The 16,809-nt window shown below is 33.9% G+C and overlaps 1 protein-coding gene across 1 annotated transcript; it reads left to right on the top strand.

Annotated features, from left to right (window-relative positions):
• The first annotated feature begins 520 nt into the window (after positions 1-520).
• On the top strand, positions 521-1,796 carry LOC141725062 (glutathione S-transferase U17-like). The gene is made up of 2 exons (XM_074527441.1): positions 521-1,028; positions 1,179-1,796. Exons 1-2 carry the CDS (start codon positions 708-710, stop codon positions 1,545-1,547), a joined length of 690 nt encoding a protein of 229 aa, XP_074383542.1. The 5' UTR covers positions 521-707; the 3' UTR covers positions 1,548-1,796.
• Positions 1,797-16,809: the final 15,013 nt, after the last annotated feature.

Below are 16,809 nucleotides of genomic sequence, written 5' to 3'. Positions count from 1 at the left end.
TTAGTTTGTAATAAGTTGGCGGTGAATGGGCATTAGGCATGCATGCCGCTGCCTATTTTGGGTAGCCCGTCTAAGAATACTTCATGTAAAAGTCGTCCTCATAATTTATCTACCAGAGATGTCGTATTCACATTTGTGTGTAAAATAGAAATAAGATATCAATTCTTTCTCCAGGTCTCACACTTGTCTCATGTTATCTTACGTCATTGCCTACATCACCATAATAATTTACTTAGTAGTTATGTCTTTGTCACAAATATTTTAACAATTTCATCAGACTATCAGCAGCTATACAATTCTTTAATTTGTATAATTGAATTAAAATGGAATTCCTTCCATAGCATTGCAACAACGGCTCAAGTTTGACTATGGGATATGTTTTAGATTCACTCGTGTTTCTCTTGTAACCGGACAAATATATTGACTACGTGTAGACCCATTGACTTAATAGTTACTTTCATATGTGCCATTATCTGGCCTGCATTTCATAATCACATTATCAAAGTATCTTGCAGGTGCAGCATACCTCATCCCATACCTCACAAGTCATAAATACACTTTGTAATTTCATTTTAATGGAACATTCCAGCAAATAATGTGTGTATATAATGAGGATGTAGCAATGCTACTTTCCTCATCTTCTCAATATCTTCTAACTATTTCATATTTTCATCACATACACAAATTTTAGTGATCAACTGATCGTCATGGTTTCAAACGGTGTACAAGTGTTAGGCACAACCTACAGCCCGTATGCGACCCGGGTTCAAATTGCTCTTAATCTCAAATCCGTAGATTTTGAGTTCATTGAGGAGAACTTAAGCTCCAAAAGTGAACTTCTCCTTAGATCTAACCCTGTTAATAAGAAAGTGCCTGTTTTGATCCACGGCGATAAGTGCATCTGCGAATCCCTTGTCATTCTTCAATACATTGACGAAACTTGGACCGCTAATGGTCACACTCTTCTCCCTTCTGATGCTTACGATCGTGCTGTTGCTCGATTCTGGGCTGCCTATTTTGATGACAAGGTACATTTTTCAAGTTTAAAACTAATATGTGCTGATGACAAGCTTACGTAGTATTTTTAGTTATAAGAAAAAACAAAATCTTATTTTGTTAGAGAAAATTAAAAACATTGCTTATAGGCTTTTTCTGAAGTGTTACTTTGGCTTTTATAGATAGTTCCGGTGATGAGGGAGCTTAGATCGGCCCAAGGGGAGGACAAGGTTGCAATGATAGAGCGATTGAAAGAAGGAATGGGGCTTTTGGAGGAGGCGTTTGTAAAATGTAGCAAAGGCGAGGCTTTTTTTGGAGGAGATAAAATTGGGATCCTTGATATAGCTTTTGGAAGCTGCCTGGGATGGATTAAAGCCATGGAGAAAATGGGTGGCATCAACTTAATTGCTGAAGCCAAAACACCAGGCCTCGTCGGATGGGCTGACAAGTTTATGTCTATTGATGCTGTCAAGAATGTTCTGCCGGCGCCTCAATTTTTAATAGAATTGCTTAAAAACATGCAAGCCACACCCAAAGCTGCTTCAAATTAAATTACTTGCTATTTTGTTAATTTTATTCATCTGGACACTGGTAATGGTCTTCATTGTTTCCTGCTCGGCTGTTTTTTCCTTTTCTGTATTTTAATTGAGCTATTTTATTTCATACTATTGCTGTCTGTATTGTTTTCTACATTTTGTTCTTGTGAGAGCAGATAATGGAGACTGGTTCAGAGTCTTCATTGTTTCCTATGATACTTTTGTACTAGACTTGGTTATTTTTATTTCATATTGTTGCCCTCATCAGTGTTTTCAATTTCAACAAGAGTTGATATATAACTAATAACTTCAATTTCGAATATGACTTATAACTCCGGTCTACGGGGTTCTTCCTTCCGACGCCGCGTCTGGACCCCTCATAGCGGTTGCGGAATAGCTGTTGTGGGTGTGTGCAAAACAACACCAAGAGGGGATCAATACTAAAGATCTTGATCAAATGATAAACAACGTATACTAGTTCGGGATCAGAATAATTCCAAAGATCAATTCAAAACAAAGTATATGGGTTATCGAGAAATCTATGTTAATCATAACATTCCGAAAGGAGGTTCGTAAAGGTTCTATTAGGTTTACGAGATCAAAATATAACAAAGTGATAGAGTAAGGTAATAAATGCTAGGATCAATAAGGTTTATAAAGGATCAAACAAGGTTTGATAACAAGAACAATATCAGGGTTTCTCAAAAATCAATAACAGGTTTATCACAAGTGCTACAGAGAATCACTACTTTATCATGACATTGACAATATACTCTCTATATCCAAACCATAAGAGAAAGTAGAGTTACTTGCCTCAAATAGCTTTCCTGCTTTACGGTATTCGAGCTACTGCACCTACGACCTCTTTTCCTTTACTAGCCCAAATGCCTCTGATATCCGAATATACAATCCAACATAAAACCCTAATTAGATACTCGATCACTCTCGACGCTTTTCATAATGTCTAACGTTTACCCCAATCGTAACTTAACTTATAAGCACACACATCATACATAACACATAATAACATATACTCTTATATTCTTAGCAAATATCATTAATTCACATAGCTCGACACCAAAACAACTTATCCTCCTTTTTATTATAACAAATTCGAACCATATTGATATAACCAAACCAGTATAAATCCACATGCAACCACTTATCGTTATCATGCATACTTCTAAATTACACCCAAACCTTATTTCGACTTAAACAAGTTTTCCATAATCACTAAGATTGAATGACAATCATCGAGTTATCCAAAATCACGAATCTTATCAATTAACCAAGTAATTTGATCCATTTCTCTCTTAAAAATCAAAGCATCATTCGGCCCTAATCCATCAAAATAACAAGCAACTCTCAAAATCAACATGCAAAGTTCATTTCTACAAATTAAACTTAACTTAAATCAACTATAGCAATAAACAACTTTTTAAACCATTTTCTTTTGAAGAAAACCGAACCCAAACTCCAATTTAAACAAAACCTATCATGCATGCATCATACTTATTCTTTAAATCACAATTCATTCTTAACTTAAATCCAACTATAATCATTCAACAATTTTTCCAAGTTTAACAACACATTTTCGAACTAATTTCTTTAAAGCCGAAAATAATATTCGTACTTTAAAAATCTATACATGCAATACTCAAAATCGAGTTTATGAACTATTAGATCTCAATTAAAACATCACAGCTCACAACTGGTTCACTGGAGTTCATCACCGATGGCGACAAGGGTTCGGGGTTGCCGGAAATTGGCCCCCAATCTCGAACCTCACCGATTTACCCAAAAAAAACACTGCAACAATCAAAATGCAACACTCGATCATCACAGAACTATAAAGATTCAAGCAAAAACCGAAGTGAATCAAGAACTCGGGGCTCCTACTCCAAACACCGAACACAACACACACATATACACACACAACACCCGCATGCAAGTATATATATATATATATATTTAGAGCACAAAAAACTCAAATATTAGATAGATATTGAGTTTTAATGGATAATTTGAAAGTAACAAGAGAGAGAGAGTTGTACTGAGAGAGAGAGAGAGGGGAAAAGAGAGTTCGAGAGAGAGAAGAAGAGAGACGGTGAAGAGAAAGAAAGAAAAGGGAGAGAGGAGGGAGTATAAATAGAACATTCCAAGGGCATTTTGGTAATTAGAAAAATCCCCTTCCCTTTTTTCTATTTTTGACTTACAAAACTAATTAAAATAATATAATTTCTCTCCACAACATTCACAAATAACTAAACTTTTATTTTTTTATAAAATAAAACATAAAACTAGCTCTTCCACTATATTTTTAAATAAATTTTTGCACAAATGGATTATTTAATATGGATTTTACAATGAATTTCCAATAATAGAAATACATTTCATAAAATCATTTTAAAATATCAAAACATCAACATAAATCCAACTTTTAATTTTAAAATGTCCCTTGGACAATTTTAGAAATAATAAAGAAAATATCGCACATTGATCACATTTGTATAATTTTATAAAAATATTTAAGGACCAATAAATCCTTATAAATTCTTTTAAAAAAATATTTAAAATACCACCGAGCGCAAATTTGAACACGCTTACATCAAATAATATGCTAATACACAAGATCAACAAATATATTCCACATTCGCACTCTTAAACACTTTAATCCCTTTTTAATACGGGTTCCGTTTAATTTGACAGCCCGACGACACAGCCTAATCCCTTAGCTGACTCATCAAACTGAAACAACTTACTTTACGTTCCCAGTTACTATTATACAATAATGACAATTAATCACAAAATTATTTAATCTTTTATTTAGTCACATAAATCCACATAAATCATAATTATAGGACAAAACTAGATTTATTCATCTAATTACATCGCCAAATTCCCAGTCGCTATACATTCTTTTACTCACATGTACACCTATACACACAACACGTCTATTTAAGTAATTCATATTTTACTCTTCTTCTCCAAAACCTTATCTCATTCTCGCGTCTGAGGTGTCGCGTGAACGTCAACTCCCTCAGCTCGTTTTGTAGAACCCACCATACAACCAAACCTCAAACACTCACGTTCTTGCACACATGGAGTTCGAATCCGGATAGGAGAATGAGAGGACCCTGAGAAGAGATTGGAGTTATAAGTACTAGTCTATTTTTGATTTAAAGAAATCTCACAATGCATGTCCATTTTAATTTATGATACAAAAATATTGACATTCTTCCAAAACTACATTTATTGAAAAATGTATAACAATTAATGAGGGTTGAATAATAGTCTAGATTCATGTATTTATGAGGGGTATAAGTGGAAAAATATCATATATTATAATTAATATTTTCCAAATATGCATAATTATTTCCAAAAAAATTTGACGGATGGAATAATAAGTTATTCATTATTGGAATCACAAGTGAAGTTGACATCCTATTTTATGTGATGCCCACCTCACTTGACAACCAGGGCCGACCCTGACAAAGTGCAACTAGTGTGACCTTACTAGGACCATCGGGACTAGAGGCCCATAATTATATATATATATATTATCACATATATATCATATCAAATAATTTGATTTTGAGTATAAAGAATAATATGCTGAAAGTTATTGATTTTGAGTAATTTTTTAAGGGGCCCAAAAAAATATTCGCACTAAGCCTACAAAGTTTAAAGACCAGACCCGTTGATACCCCGATAATATCCCAAAAAAATTTAATGGAGTGCCGATAAGGGTTCCTGCGTTATGCCAAACCAGTGCTACATCAAGAAAAATTTGCTAAATATACCAAAATGAAAATTCTCTCCTCTCCCGAGGCATACTCACCTCTTGCTCTATTAAAAGCCCTTTTCAAGGAGAGAAAGCTCCGCGACCTGCGCCTTTGCTTCATTCTCGTTTAATGCTTCTCAGTTTCTCGCCTCTAAAATTATCTTCTACAAATATTACAATCATACCTCCAATAGCACAAATATAGCCCAATTTTTGTTTCATTTCCTTGTTAAAATAGTGACATTAAATATTTGAATCATATATTAAGCTGATAACGCGATCTTTGGCAACTTATATATCTTTTCTCTCCATTTAAAATTATTGTGCTTCCAATAAAATTTTCACTTTCTTTTTATTTTTTATATATTTTATTTGCATATAGATATTAAGAACTTTTTATCATACTATTAATTTCATATTTTTTTATTATCAAAATGTTTCAAAGAGGTATCTTTAAATTAAGGTATGCTAGATTAAAATAAGCTCATTTCAATGAAATTAGATATCATAAATTTCTTTGACAAAAAAAGATGTCATAATTTTTTTATTTTTAAATCGAATGGACATCATGATGTACATATTTAGTCTGACAGGAAGTAAAATGTAGTAAGTTAACTTATATGAAACTTATTTCATAATATAAATTTTCAATACAACAATAAAATGTCTTTATTTTAAAAAGAACTAGATTAACTCGAGGGCAGATATCTAGTTATATTATAATCATTGTATGAAATATTATTTGGAAGTAGATTAATTCAAAAATATATTAATACTATATTTATAATATAAAATATAATGTGTAGCAAATAAATTAAATTTTGAAAATAAAAATTAGCGGAAATTATAAATTTAAAGATATAAAAGTGAGGCGATATGGCAATGAGAAATGGGAAAGACTGAAGAGAGATAACTAATGAAAGTAATAAACGAAAAAGAGAGATTCAAAGTAAAAATAAAAATTAAATTAAATGAATATGGAATTTGTTATGGATAAAAACGTAGATTTATTCATTGCACGTATTTAATGTTAGGGGTTGATGAGTTTCGAACTTTAATGGTTGCGCTTGTATTTCGTGGCTTAAATATGCCCTCACGCGATGTCTATGTATCTTGGTGTAAGGTATGGAGCGGGCTACACGTTTACAACAATTAGACTTAGTCGAGGCCTTGGATTGATATATATTTTTTTCTGAAAAATTTCTACAATTTTTCCTATATATTTTTGTACCAATTCCTATTTTTGGGAATTTTTCTGATATTTTTCCCTTAATTTCCGTAAATTATTTAACCCACATGTGTTTTTCTTAAGTTTTTTCAAAATAATTTTGTAATTATTTCGTAACTTCAAGTACTTTTCGTAATTTTTCTTAATATATTAGGATTTTTTCCGTACCTTCAGTTAATTTTCGTAATTTATTCTAATATTATAATTTTTTTCGTACATTCAGTTAATTTTCGTAATTTTTTATAATATTCTAGGATTTTTTTGTATAAATAGGCACTTTTGTAATTTTTTTAGTATTTTAGAAATTAATTGGTACCAACAAGTATTTTTTCTTAATTTTGCGAGGATCTTTTTTATAAGTTAACGAAGTTCAGGGGCACATTCGTAACTTAAAAAAATTGAAGGTTAAATTTGTAACTTTCAAACCCTGGTGTCAAATTCGTAGCTTTCGAAACCTCGGGGTCAAATTTGTAACTTTCGAGAGCTCATGAGTTAACAACTAATATTGCAATAGCTCAGATATCAAATGGCATTTTTCACACCCCTCCATTCGACTAGGAGGTAACTTCGACCATGCTTTGTCGAATTATAGCAACTCCAATAGGGATGTCAAGAGCAGTGCCAAGTTCTATGTGGCATGACATCTTGGGTGCCAACCTATTGGTGTGTCAAAGGTGCTTGAAGAGTGCCAGGAGAAGTAGCCAACTTTTGGCACCCCTCAATATAGCTAAAATTCAAATTTTGTAAGAAATGTATATATAAATATTACATTTTTAATTTTATATAATTTATTTATTTATCTAGTGTTGCTTTTATTTGAGTTAGTGTGGGGATCATTTAAGCACCTTGAGAAGGTGCTATCTATTGGAGTTAAATGGTGCAACTTTGACATGGATGAGAGATAAGTTAAAAAATTAATAATTTAGTTGAGTTGACAATGGTTGGAACTCCCAAGGTGTACCTCTATCGGAGATGCCCTTATGCTTATTTTTTCGGTCTGCTCCTAGCAAAGTCGGTCTGGATTCTTGTTCGAGCAAAATTTAGGTCAAACATAATTATTTTTTTATTTTTTTAATATTATTATTTAAAAATAATAAGAATTATTTTATTCAATATTTTGAATAACATACTCCCTATATCAGGGGTGTCAAATTTCAGATAAAATTTCACAGATCCAAGAAAGTTCCTTTTAGGAATAAAGTCCAATTAGGATAATAATAATAATAATAATAATAATAATAATAATAATAATAATAATAATTTTTCTTAATAATAAATATATTTTTAGTAGATGGTCCTTCAACCTATAAACTTAAATTCATGGACGATTTTTTCAACCTTATTGGCTCCAAGGTCGAATAAAATTGGGTATTCGAATACATATTTTTTTCACGATTTCGGAAAAATTTCCATTATTTTTTCTTCAAAAATTATTTTAAATTCAGATTACATCCTGGCCCTTTAAACATAAAATCCTAACTTGTTCGATCAGGAATTCTGATCCGTTGGATCAGGATTCTGATCGACAACGGGTCAGGATTCTGATCGAATTTAAAGGGTATAGTGCACTATAATCAGGATTCTAACCAAATTATGGGCATTTTCTACGCTCTAGTCGTTGGCATTTTCGATCAGGAATATTGACACCGTAGACCACGATTTTGACCGAATTCTGGGTGTTTTCAACATTCTGGTCGTGGGCTTCTTCGACTATGAATCTTGACCCTTTAGGCCAAGATTTCGAATGAATTATAGGCGTTTAAAATTTTTCTACCAGGATTTCTGACCCCTTAGACCCCGAATCCTAAACCTTTAGATAAGGAATCCTGACCCCTTAGACCAGGATTTTGATCCCTTAGATTCGAATCCTAAATCTTTAGATCAGAAATCCCGAATTTCGAGCTACATGAATTTCAACCGCCATAACTTTTTTCTCGTTATCCCGATTTGAGAGCTTATAATACTTATTCCGGGCTTTAACTTATAATAGCATTATCTGCATACCACTTGCATTCCTTGTTCCTTCACTCGAATAAAATATGTGTTATTTGCCAATAGTCAATATATGAGTAATTTGTAGGGGGTTGAATACAAATTATGATTTTCAACTTTTTTTCGTGAACATTTGTTAAATTAAAATAAGAACACAAGAATTAAAATTTTAAGTGGTTTATTTTTGACTTGCCACATGAGTTACATATTAATGAAATAGTCTGTATAAATTACAAGAATTTCACAACTACGTTTTACAGTGTTTTTCTAAGAGATAGAGCTATCGACTAAGCTCTATTGAAAAACTTAGTTTTTATATCTTAGATAATACACTGCTACTACTTGGTTTATATATCATCAAGTTACAATGCTTGCTAGCCAATATATAACAAAGTCTTCGAGGTCCATCAAGATTGCTTCTTCATTCCCTTTCCTATGAAGCTAGATTTTATCTTGATATATTAATTTGAATATCCCTCCAATTTATCAAGCATGGAAATGAAATGTTTCTTTTTCTTCTCTATCCAAGATCACATGCTCATTTTATCTTGGCTTCCATTTTTCAAACTGAGATCTTTTATCAGCCCATGTGCTCTATCAGATTCGGTATATGTGCTCTGTCAAGTCACTATCAATTGCTATTTATTACCTTAGCCATTGACAGTGTGATCTTCTTAGCCATTGATGGGCAGATCCATTAGCCATTGAAAGTCTGTTCTCCTTAGCCATTGAAGGCTCACTTTATTTAAATAGAATTATATGGCATCGAGTATTTACAATTAACCGTCCTATTCTATTTATCCATTGATTCAGTGATGACTATGGAATGAACAATTACAACAATGACTATAAGTTCCGATCTACATGAAAAATGCTACAAATTCTTATCACGGATAAGCTACTCCATCGATGACTATCAATCAACGATAATTTATCCATTGATAGCTACTTCCTACTTAATGAAATATTATGCTATATATTTTGTTCATCATCATAGGCATATGTGATTCCTAACAATCTGCCCCAATTTATGACTGATGGAATAATAGTCATAAATTATCTCCTTGACGATAAAAAAACATATTATGGATGAAATAACTTTAAAGAAGGCACAACATATTTTCATTAAGCTACTGAGCTTTTAAAAGAACAGAAAATATAGGTAAAATGATAAGAGATTACTTTACTTCTCTAATCTGAGCTGATCATTTTACTTCTTTCTGCCTTAACCGGTTATAACCATGTTGCCTTTAGAGAAATCCATAGAAGATTTCTTCATCTTTTTTAGTGTTCAACATTCCCATGAGGTATTCCAAATAAATATTACTGGATAACTTCAGCTGATCTTTGAGTCTAAAGAATTTTCTACAGCCATCTTGATCTTTGAATTCCATCAAATGATCGGGTTGATGTGAATTCTTTTGCCAGTAAAAGGAATAGCTAATTTCATATCCAATGCATCCTTGTCATTCCAGCTATTCCTTATTTGATTTATTATGTTACGAACTCTTCTGGCAGTTGGAGTGAATCCACCAGTTTCCTTCATGTGATAAAAGATTCACATTAAGGTATTTGTATCCTTCTTTAAGAATGTGTTCAAGAGGCCATTCTCGGTTGAAACCTCCTTTATAATCAATAAGTGCTACTTGATCAGTGATGACATTTCCTTTTGATATCACGCCATATCCCACGGTATACCCTTTGCTGTCATCTCCAAAGGTAATGCTTGGGCCAGATTTATCTTCCACCTATGTGAGCAAGGATGAATCTCCAGTCATGTGTCTTGAACAACCATTATCCACATACCGGAGATTTCTCTTTTCTCCCTACATACAAACAAAACCAACTCAATTTGACGTTGGTACCCAAGTGCTCTTGGAACATGTTTTCTTAGATAATTTCTTTTCCTTATTTCCGTTTCTAACCTCAGACTTTGGAGGATCAGAGTCCACCTTAGTCTTTGATCCTTGATCAGAGTTAATGATGTTAGAATAATATACAAGGTTTTGTGAATGCATAACATTCTTATAAGGATTAAACATGTTATTCATCTCAGTCATGTTCTATGGCATGTCATATGCAAAAAATAAGAACTAGGAATGTATGACATGTTATTCCAATTTTGATTAAAAATGTTAGGCATAGGCAAAGATTCTATAGAAGGCATAGACACCTTGTTACATAATGATTGATAATTGTTTAAGGGGGGTTGGATACAATTATCAAACTAATTGATTATCAAAGAAGTAAAGTAAGAATAAATAGATTAAATAACAGTTTATTAAATCTTTATAAACTATTACATAACTCTCTCAAGAAAACAATATTCTTAAGAGCTGCTAGGTTACAAATGGTACTCGAGTGATAACCAAATGTGTTAATCTATTCTGTGTTTATATAAGTCACAACTACTAAATCAATCTCTATCAATTATAAGATATATTACATTATGATTTATCTAGTTCCTAAATATATCTAATTAACAGTTGTGATCCTAAAAGTCAGAAATCGATAATATAAAACTCCTCAAATGCTGGGACTATATCAATCAACAGATTCTGACTTATCCTATAGTATAGTCATATCCTGACAGTCTGTATCCTGATGCATGCAGATCCTGGCGCTTTGACAAATCCCGACTTACTTGGACAAATCTTGATCCCAACAGTTTCTGATTTCTGACTTAGAAATTTTCCAATAATCTCCCCCAATTTGTGCTTTGTAGAATAAGCATAAATTTAATAGTAATGTCTGATGCCAAAAATATAAAGACAAAATATAAAATATAAGGATTGTAGAGCATACTCAGATACATAAGCTGATCTTCATGGTTTTTGATAAACTCTGAAGTATCTCTGAACAAATGCCTTTACTCTGTCATCTATCTTCTTCAAGAGTGGCTGTTGTAGCCTTTTCTTCAAGTTCCTCTCATATTCAGTTTCTTCAGATAACTAATATATGGCAGCTCTCAACATCCCAATTGGAGTTCTTTCTATCATCAAGTCATCCAGCGACACATAACATGGCTTTAGTCCATCAAGATTCAGAGTTATTTTCTTTTGAGTGAGCACAGTTTCAAATACAACTGCTCCCTTTCTTGTGTTTACTTCCTGATAGCTAAGATTTATATGGGAATATAGTGTCCAGTGTACTGAATGCCTTTGTCAAGAATCCTTCTTCTGATGGCATAGAAAATTAAGTCTAACCATTCCTTGGATGCTTGATTTTCAACCCTCAATAAATAATGAATGTACTTGAGTTCTTTGGTTGACACCATCATCAGTTCATCAAGTGAAAGAACTTGAACTTGATCACCCTGTAACATAAGCAGAGTATTCTATTTTCGTTCTGATCCATCATGTCTATTAACAATGATTTTCACAGCTTCAAGCTTGTCCAAATGATTAGTTGTAACATCTTGACCAGGTCTATCAGCCAATGTGAAATTCACCATTCTTGTATTTATCAATTGAGCTTCATGATGCCCAATTATTGCTCTTGTGTATGGATCTAATAATTTAAAAGCTTGAACTTGTCTTAACCATGAAGGTGTATCATCATTTCTTTCCACAATATTTGGCTAAGGTAATCATTTCTCCCTTATTCCTCCTGGAATAAAGTTCATCTCCTTTTTGCACTTCTGATCATCAAATTTCTCCCACTAGTAATTGTGCTTCATTTTAGGAAAATTATAAGCTCTTCTTTATGCTCTTTCTCTAAGTTCTTTCCTGTCTGTGCTTCTCCATCCACTTCTACCTGACCTCCACAACATGTTTATGAATTCTAGATTAGCCCTGTTGACTGCTATTTTGATTCTTCCTTCTTTTCTTCTTTCTTTTTCATCAATTTCAGCATTATAAGCATCAACATAAGCAGACAAGATTTGTAGATTTAAATGCTCTAAGACAACTTCTTTTTCATCTTCAACCAATTCAAGAATAGACCATCTGTCAGGATCAAGAACTGAACTGTTAGGATTAGCAGTGTCAGGATTTCCTATGTCAAGATTTGGACTTGTGCTGTTAGGAGCTTCTTCAATCTACAATTATCTTGGTCTTCTAGACAGCTGAACTTCAACTTCTTCATGCCCTTCTTCTCTGTACAAGTTTAGGTTAGGTACCTCCATTGGCTTTGGTACAGGATTGAGAAATAATGTATCAATAAGCACTTTGGGAGCCCGAGACTGAGTTGTCTCAGGTATTTCTTTAATCCTGACCCCACTTGATCTTGTTCTTCTTTGAGAAGGAAAAATAACTTGCTGATCAGTTCTATGAGTCCCACCTCTTCCATCTCCCCTACCACTTCTAGGTCCTCCAACTTTACCTCTTCCTCTAGAGGCACCTTGCAATTTGCAGTTTGTAGTTGACTGAGATTTTCCACCTGTTGCTTCAACATCTCTACAATATCATTGAGTCGGTTACCAAGATTTAAAGTCAAGCAAGAATTCTCACCAAATATTTTCAGCCTCGAGGAACTCGATTCCGATCTTATTTTCTCCTACTACTTTGTTAGTTATTGTTATTCACTTTGAATGTCAACGTATCCACTTGGATTGTGATAATCTTCAGAGCCGCGGTTAAAATAAATCCTAATTAAAAACAAATAATAATTAAAGTAACGTGATCATATAGTTTTAAGTATGAGCACGTGCTTTCCTCCATCTTGCCACCGAAAAATTTCTGTTATATTTTTCCCATTTTGACATGTTCATTCAATTAAGTGGCGTGAGTATGCCATCATAAATTTTCAATAACGTGATCATGCGGTTCTTAACATGATTATATCTTTGCTTTTCTCGCATTCATTACAAATTACATGGTTGTTCGTTAGCAGGTCAATCTTGTGTCATTAGTTTGTAATAAGTTGGCGGTGAATGGGCATTAGGCATGCATGCCGCTGCCTATTTTGGGTAGCCCGTCTAAGAATACTTCATGTAAAAGTCGTCCTCATAATTTATCTACCAGAGATGTCGTATTCACATTTGTGTGTAAAATAGAAATAAGATATCAATTCTTTCTCCAGGTCTCACACTTGTCTCATGTTATCTTACGTCATTGCCTACATCACCATAATAATTTACTTAGTAGTTATGTCTTTGTCACAAATATTTTAACAATTTCATCAGACTATCAGCAGCTATACAATTCTTTAATTTGTATAATTGAATTAAAATGGAATTCCTTCCATAGCATTGCAACAACGGCTCAAGTTTGACTATGGGATATGTTTTAGATTCACTCGTGTTTCTCTTGTAACCGGACAAATATATTGACTACATGTAGACCCATTGACTTAATAGTTACTTTCATATGTGCCCGCACATGTTAATTATCTGGCCTGCATTTCATAATCACATTATCAAAGTATCTTGCAGGTGCAGCATACCTCATCCCATACCTCACAAGTCATAAATACACTTTGTAATTTCATTTTAATGGAACATTCCAGCAAATAATGTGTGTATATAATGAGGATGTAGCAATGCTACTTTCCTCATCTTCTCAATATCTTCTAACTATTTCATATTTTCATCACATACACAAATATGCGATATATATATATAGAATAGGTTACAAGGGTGAACATAATCGCTCAGCAGTACCAACATATACATATGAATAACAAGATAAAAACAGTAATGTAAACCAAGATATGAACAGAGCTGTAAATCTGCGAACAACATTATATAATGAATAGCGGAGATAATTGGATATCACTGACTAGCATGCTTTTAACAAAACAACGTAGTAGTGTGTTGTGTAAGTACCAGAGTCCAATTTTAGCATGTTATTCACTTTTATAAAACCACTGTATCAACTACCTATACCCTTATGGGAATCACAAATCCAAATCAAATACGTAACAGATATGTGAAGACAGCTGATCAGGCTATCAACACCAGACGGCTCTAACTGCCATCCCATTTACCTGTTCCGGAACTCAGAGACTAGCTAGATCTCTGACCTGCTGGACTAATCGGTTATAATTTACGCGCAACCGAATTAGCCTCCTATGTATCCCATATCTGATCATTTTATCCAGTTTTCACAACACTTGTACCTATCTCATTTCAAAACCATTCATTATACCAGCACACATATAAAATCCAGTTCGCAAATCATTTCATTTGAGATAGGTACCTTTCGAAGTTACTTTTCCCCAAAACAGGTTGAAAATGGTGATTTATAACTACAGGGGATACGCAACTTAAAACGTTTATGTTCGATACGAAATTAAAACGTTTAGCTATTCATACATACTGAACCATAAAAGAATGGTCAGGGGTACTTGCCTTGCAACGCTTTCAGAAATCCTAAGTAGCTTTTGTTAGAAAATTAGGATTTTAGAGCTTAATTTAATTATGTTCTTGATGTTAATCCTAAAATCTAATGATTGGAAATTGTTCAATGATATTTGAACTTAAATTTTCATGTATGGTTTTAAGAATTTTCTTAATGAAATCCATATGAAATGAGAGTTGAAAGTAGCTTGGAAAAGCTTGGAAAATTTGAGAATGTTTGTCCCACATTGAAATAAATAAAGGGGGTTGTGTGCTTTATATGGTATTACCCACATGAGTAGTATACAACTACTAAGGTGTGTGATGGTCCATTGTGTTGTTGTGTGCTTCACGCGCACACACACACACACACACGCCCCGCCCCGCCACGCACCGCACCGCACCGCACCGGACCGGGTCGGGTCGAAGGGCGAATGTCTCGGCGTCTCGCGTACGCGAGGCGACCTGGGCGAGGATTTTATTTATTTGAGAATTATTTTAATTCGAATTTATTTATCGGTGATTGGATTATTGGGCTGGGTTCTGAAATAGGCTAAGTAGTCTAAATATATTGAACCTGCAAATAATCTGATCTGTAACAAGTTCTGATATTAGAATCAGAACTTAAGAACTGATGAATAAAATCAGAACTTAACAAGTTCTGATATCAGAATCAGAACTTAAGTACTGATGAGTCGAATCAGAACTTAAGTACTGATGAGTTAAATCAGAACTTAACTTAAGTTCTGATAATAATGTGGGTGTTAATGTGAAAAGCTGTTACAAATAATTTAAATTCAAAAGCTGATCAGTTTTGATTTTTTCATTAATGAATTCAAAATCTGATCAGTTTTTATTTTTTATTAATGAAGCAGTTTAATTCAGACATTAAGTGTGTTGACAGTTTCATTTTTCCTCTCCTATAAATAGAGGCTAAACTGAATGAATAAATATATACAACACACTACATTCTCATCTCTTCTCTTCAACCTCTCTGCATTTCTCTCCCACAAGAACTGAAGTGCTGATATTTTCCGGCGACTGAGGTGCTGGTCGAAGTGGAGGTTTTGTTGCTGCTGTTAACATAAACTCCGAGCTGTTTTATCCTGGTGGAGATATTGCGCACATCCCAAACGCAGCAGGTAGGGGGCAATAATCTCTTCAAGAGCAGCCAGGACTTCGAGCAAGGCCTGGTGACTCATCTGTGATTATTTTCTTGGCATTTTGTATCTGTAAACCTTTATTTCAGTCACTGTTGAAAGCTATGGTTTCGGGTACATCTTTCTTTCTCTCTTCGTTATTTCAGTTACTGATTTTGTTTACCTGCATGTTTTGTTTTGTTAACTGTGGTCTTGGCCTAAACTTGTTAAATTCTTTATACACTTGCCTCTATGTTGCTATACTTGTTAGTGAGTTTCTCAACATTCTTGAAGAGATTATTAGTTATTTAGAATTTAGCATAATGGTTAACGAAAGTGAGGTTATCGTTGGTGGTGGTAGCAGTTCGGGTGTAACTGCTGGGGCCATTGATTGGACCACCTATAGTTTCCCACAGGCTGTTGAACTAACCGGTTTACCGGAGAAATTCAACGGTGGCATTGGCTTTTCTCGCTGGCAGAAAAGGATGAAGCTGTGGTTGACTATAAAGGGTCTGTGGCCGGTTGTGGAATATGAGAAACCAGTAGTGGATCAAGAGAAGGCTGACACAGTTAAGGCTTTTGCGAAGTGGGCTGAGAAGGATGGAGTGGCTAGAGCGGCCATTCTGGCGGCACTAACAAACACTTTGTTTGATGTCTATTCTTCTGATGCCTACTCTGCAAAACTCTTATGGGAGAAGCTGGACCAGACACATAATACTGACTCACAAGGTCTTGAAAAGTATTCTGTGGCAAGGTTCCTCGAGTTCAAGCTGGTGGACAATAAGTCCATGACTGAGCAGGTGCATGAGTTCGAGATGATAGTGCATGCTTTGAAGGAGTCTGGAATGAATCTC

The sequence above is a fragment of the Apium graveolens genome, chromosome 5, assembly GCF_009905375.1.
Source record: "Apium graveolens cultivar Ventura chromosome 5, ASM990537v1, whole genome shotgun sequence".
In the NCBI taxonomy this organism is placed as follows: Eukaryota; Viridiplantae; Streptophyta; class Magnoliopsida; order Apiales; family Apiaceae; genus Apium; species Apium graveolens.
The sequence above is the reverse complement of the archived record's forward strand: the minus strand, read 5'-3'. Positions and strand labels throughout refer to the sequence as shown.

Excerpts from the sequence above, each read along its gene's own strand:
- LOC141725062 (XM_074527441.1), top strand. The coding sequence starts at position 708 with ATGGTTTCAAACGGTGTACAAGTGTTAGGCACAACCTACAGCCCGTAT. Across the intron at positions 1,029-1,178 it reads CTGCCTATTTTGATGACAAG|ATAGTTCCGGTGATGAGGGA; the intron begins GTACATTTTTCA and ends TGGCTTTTATAG.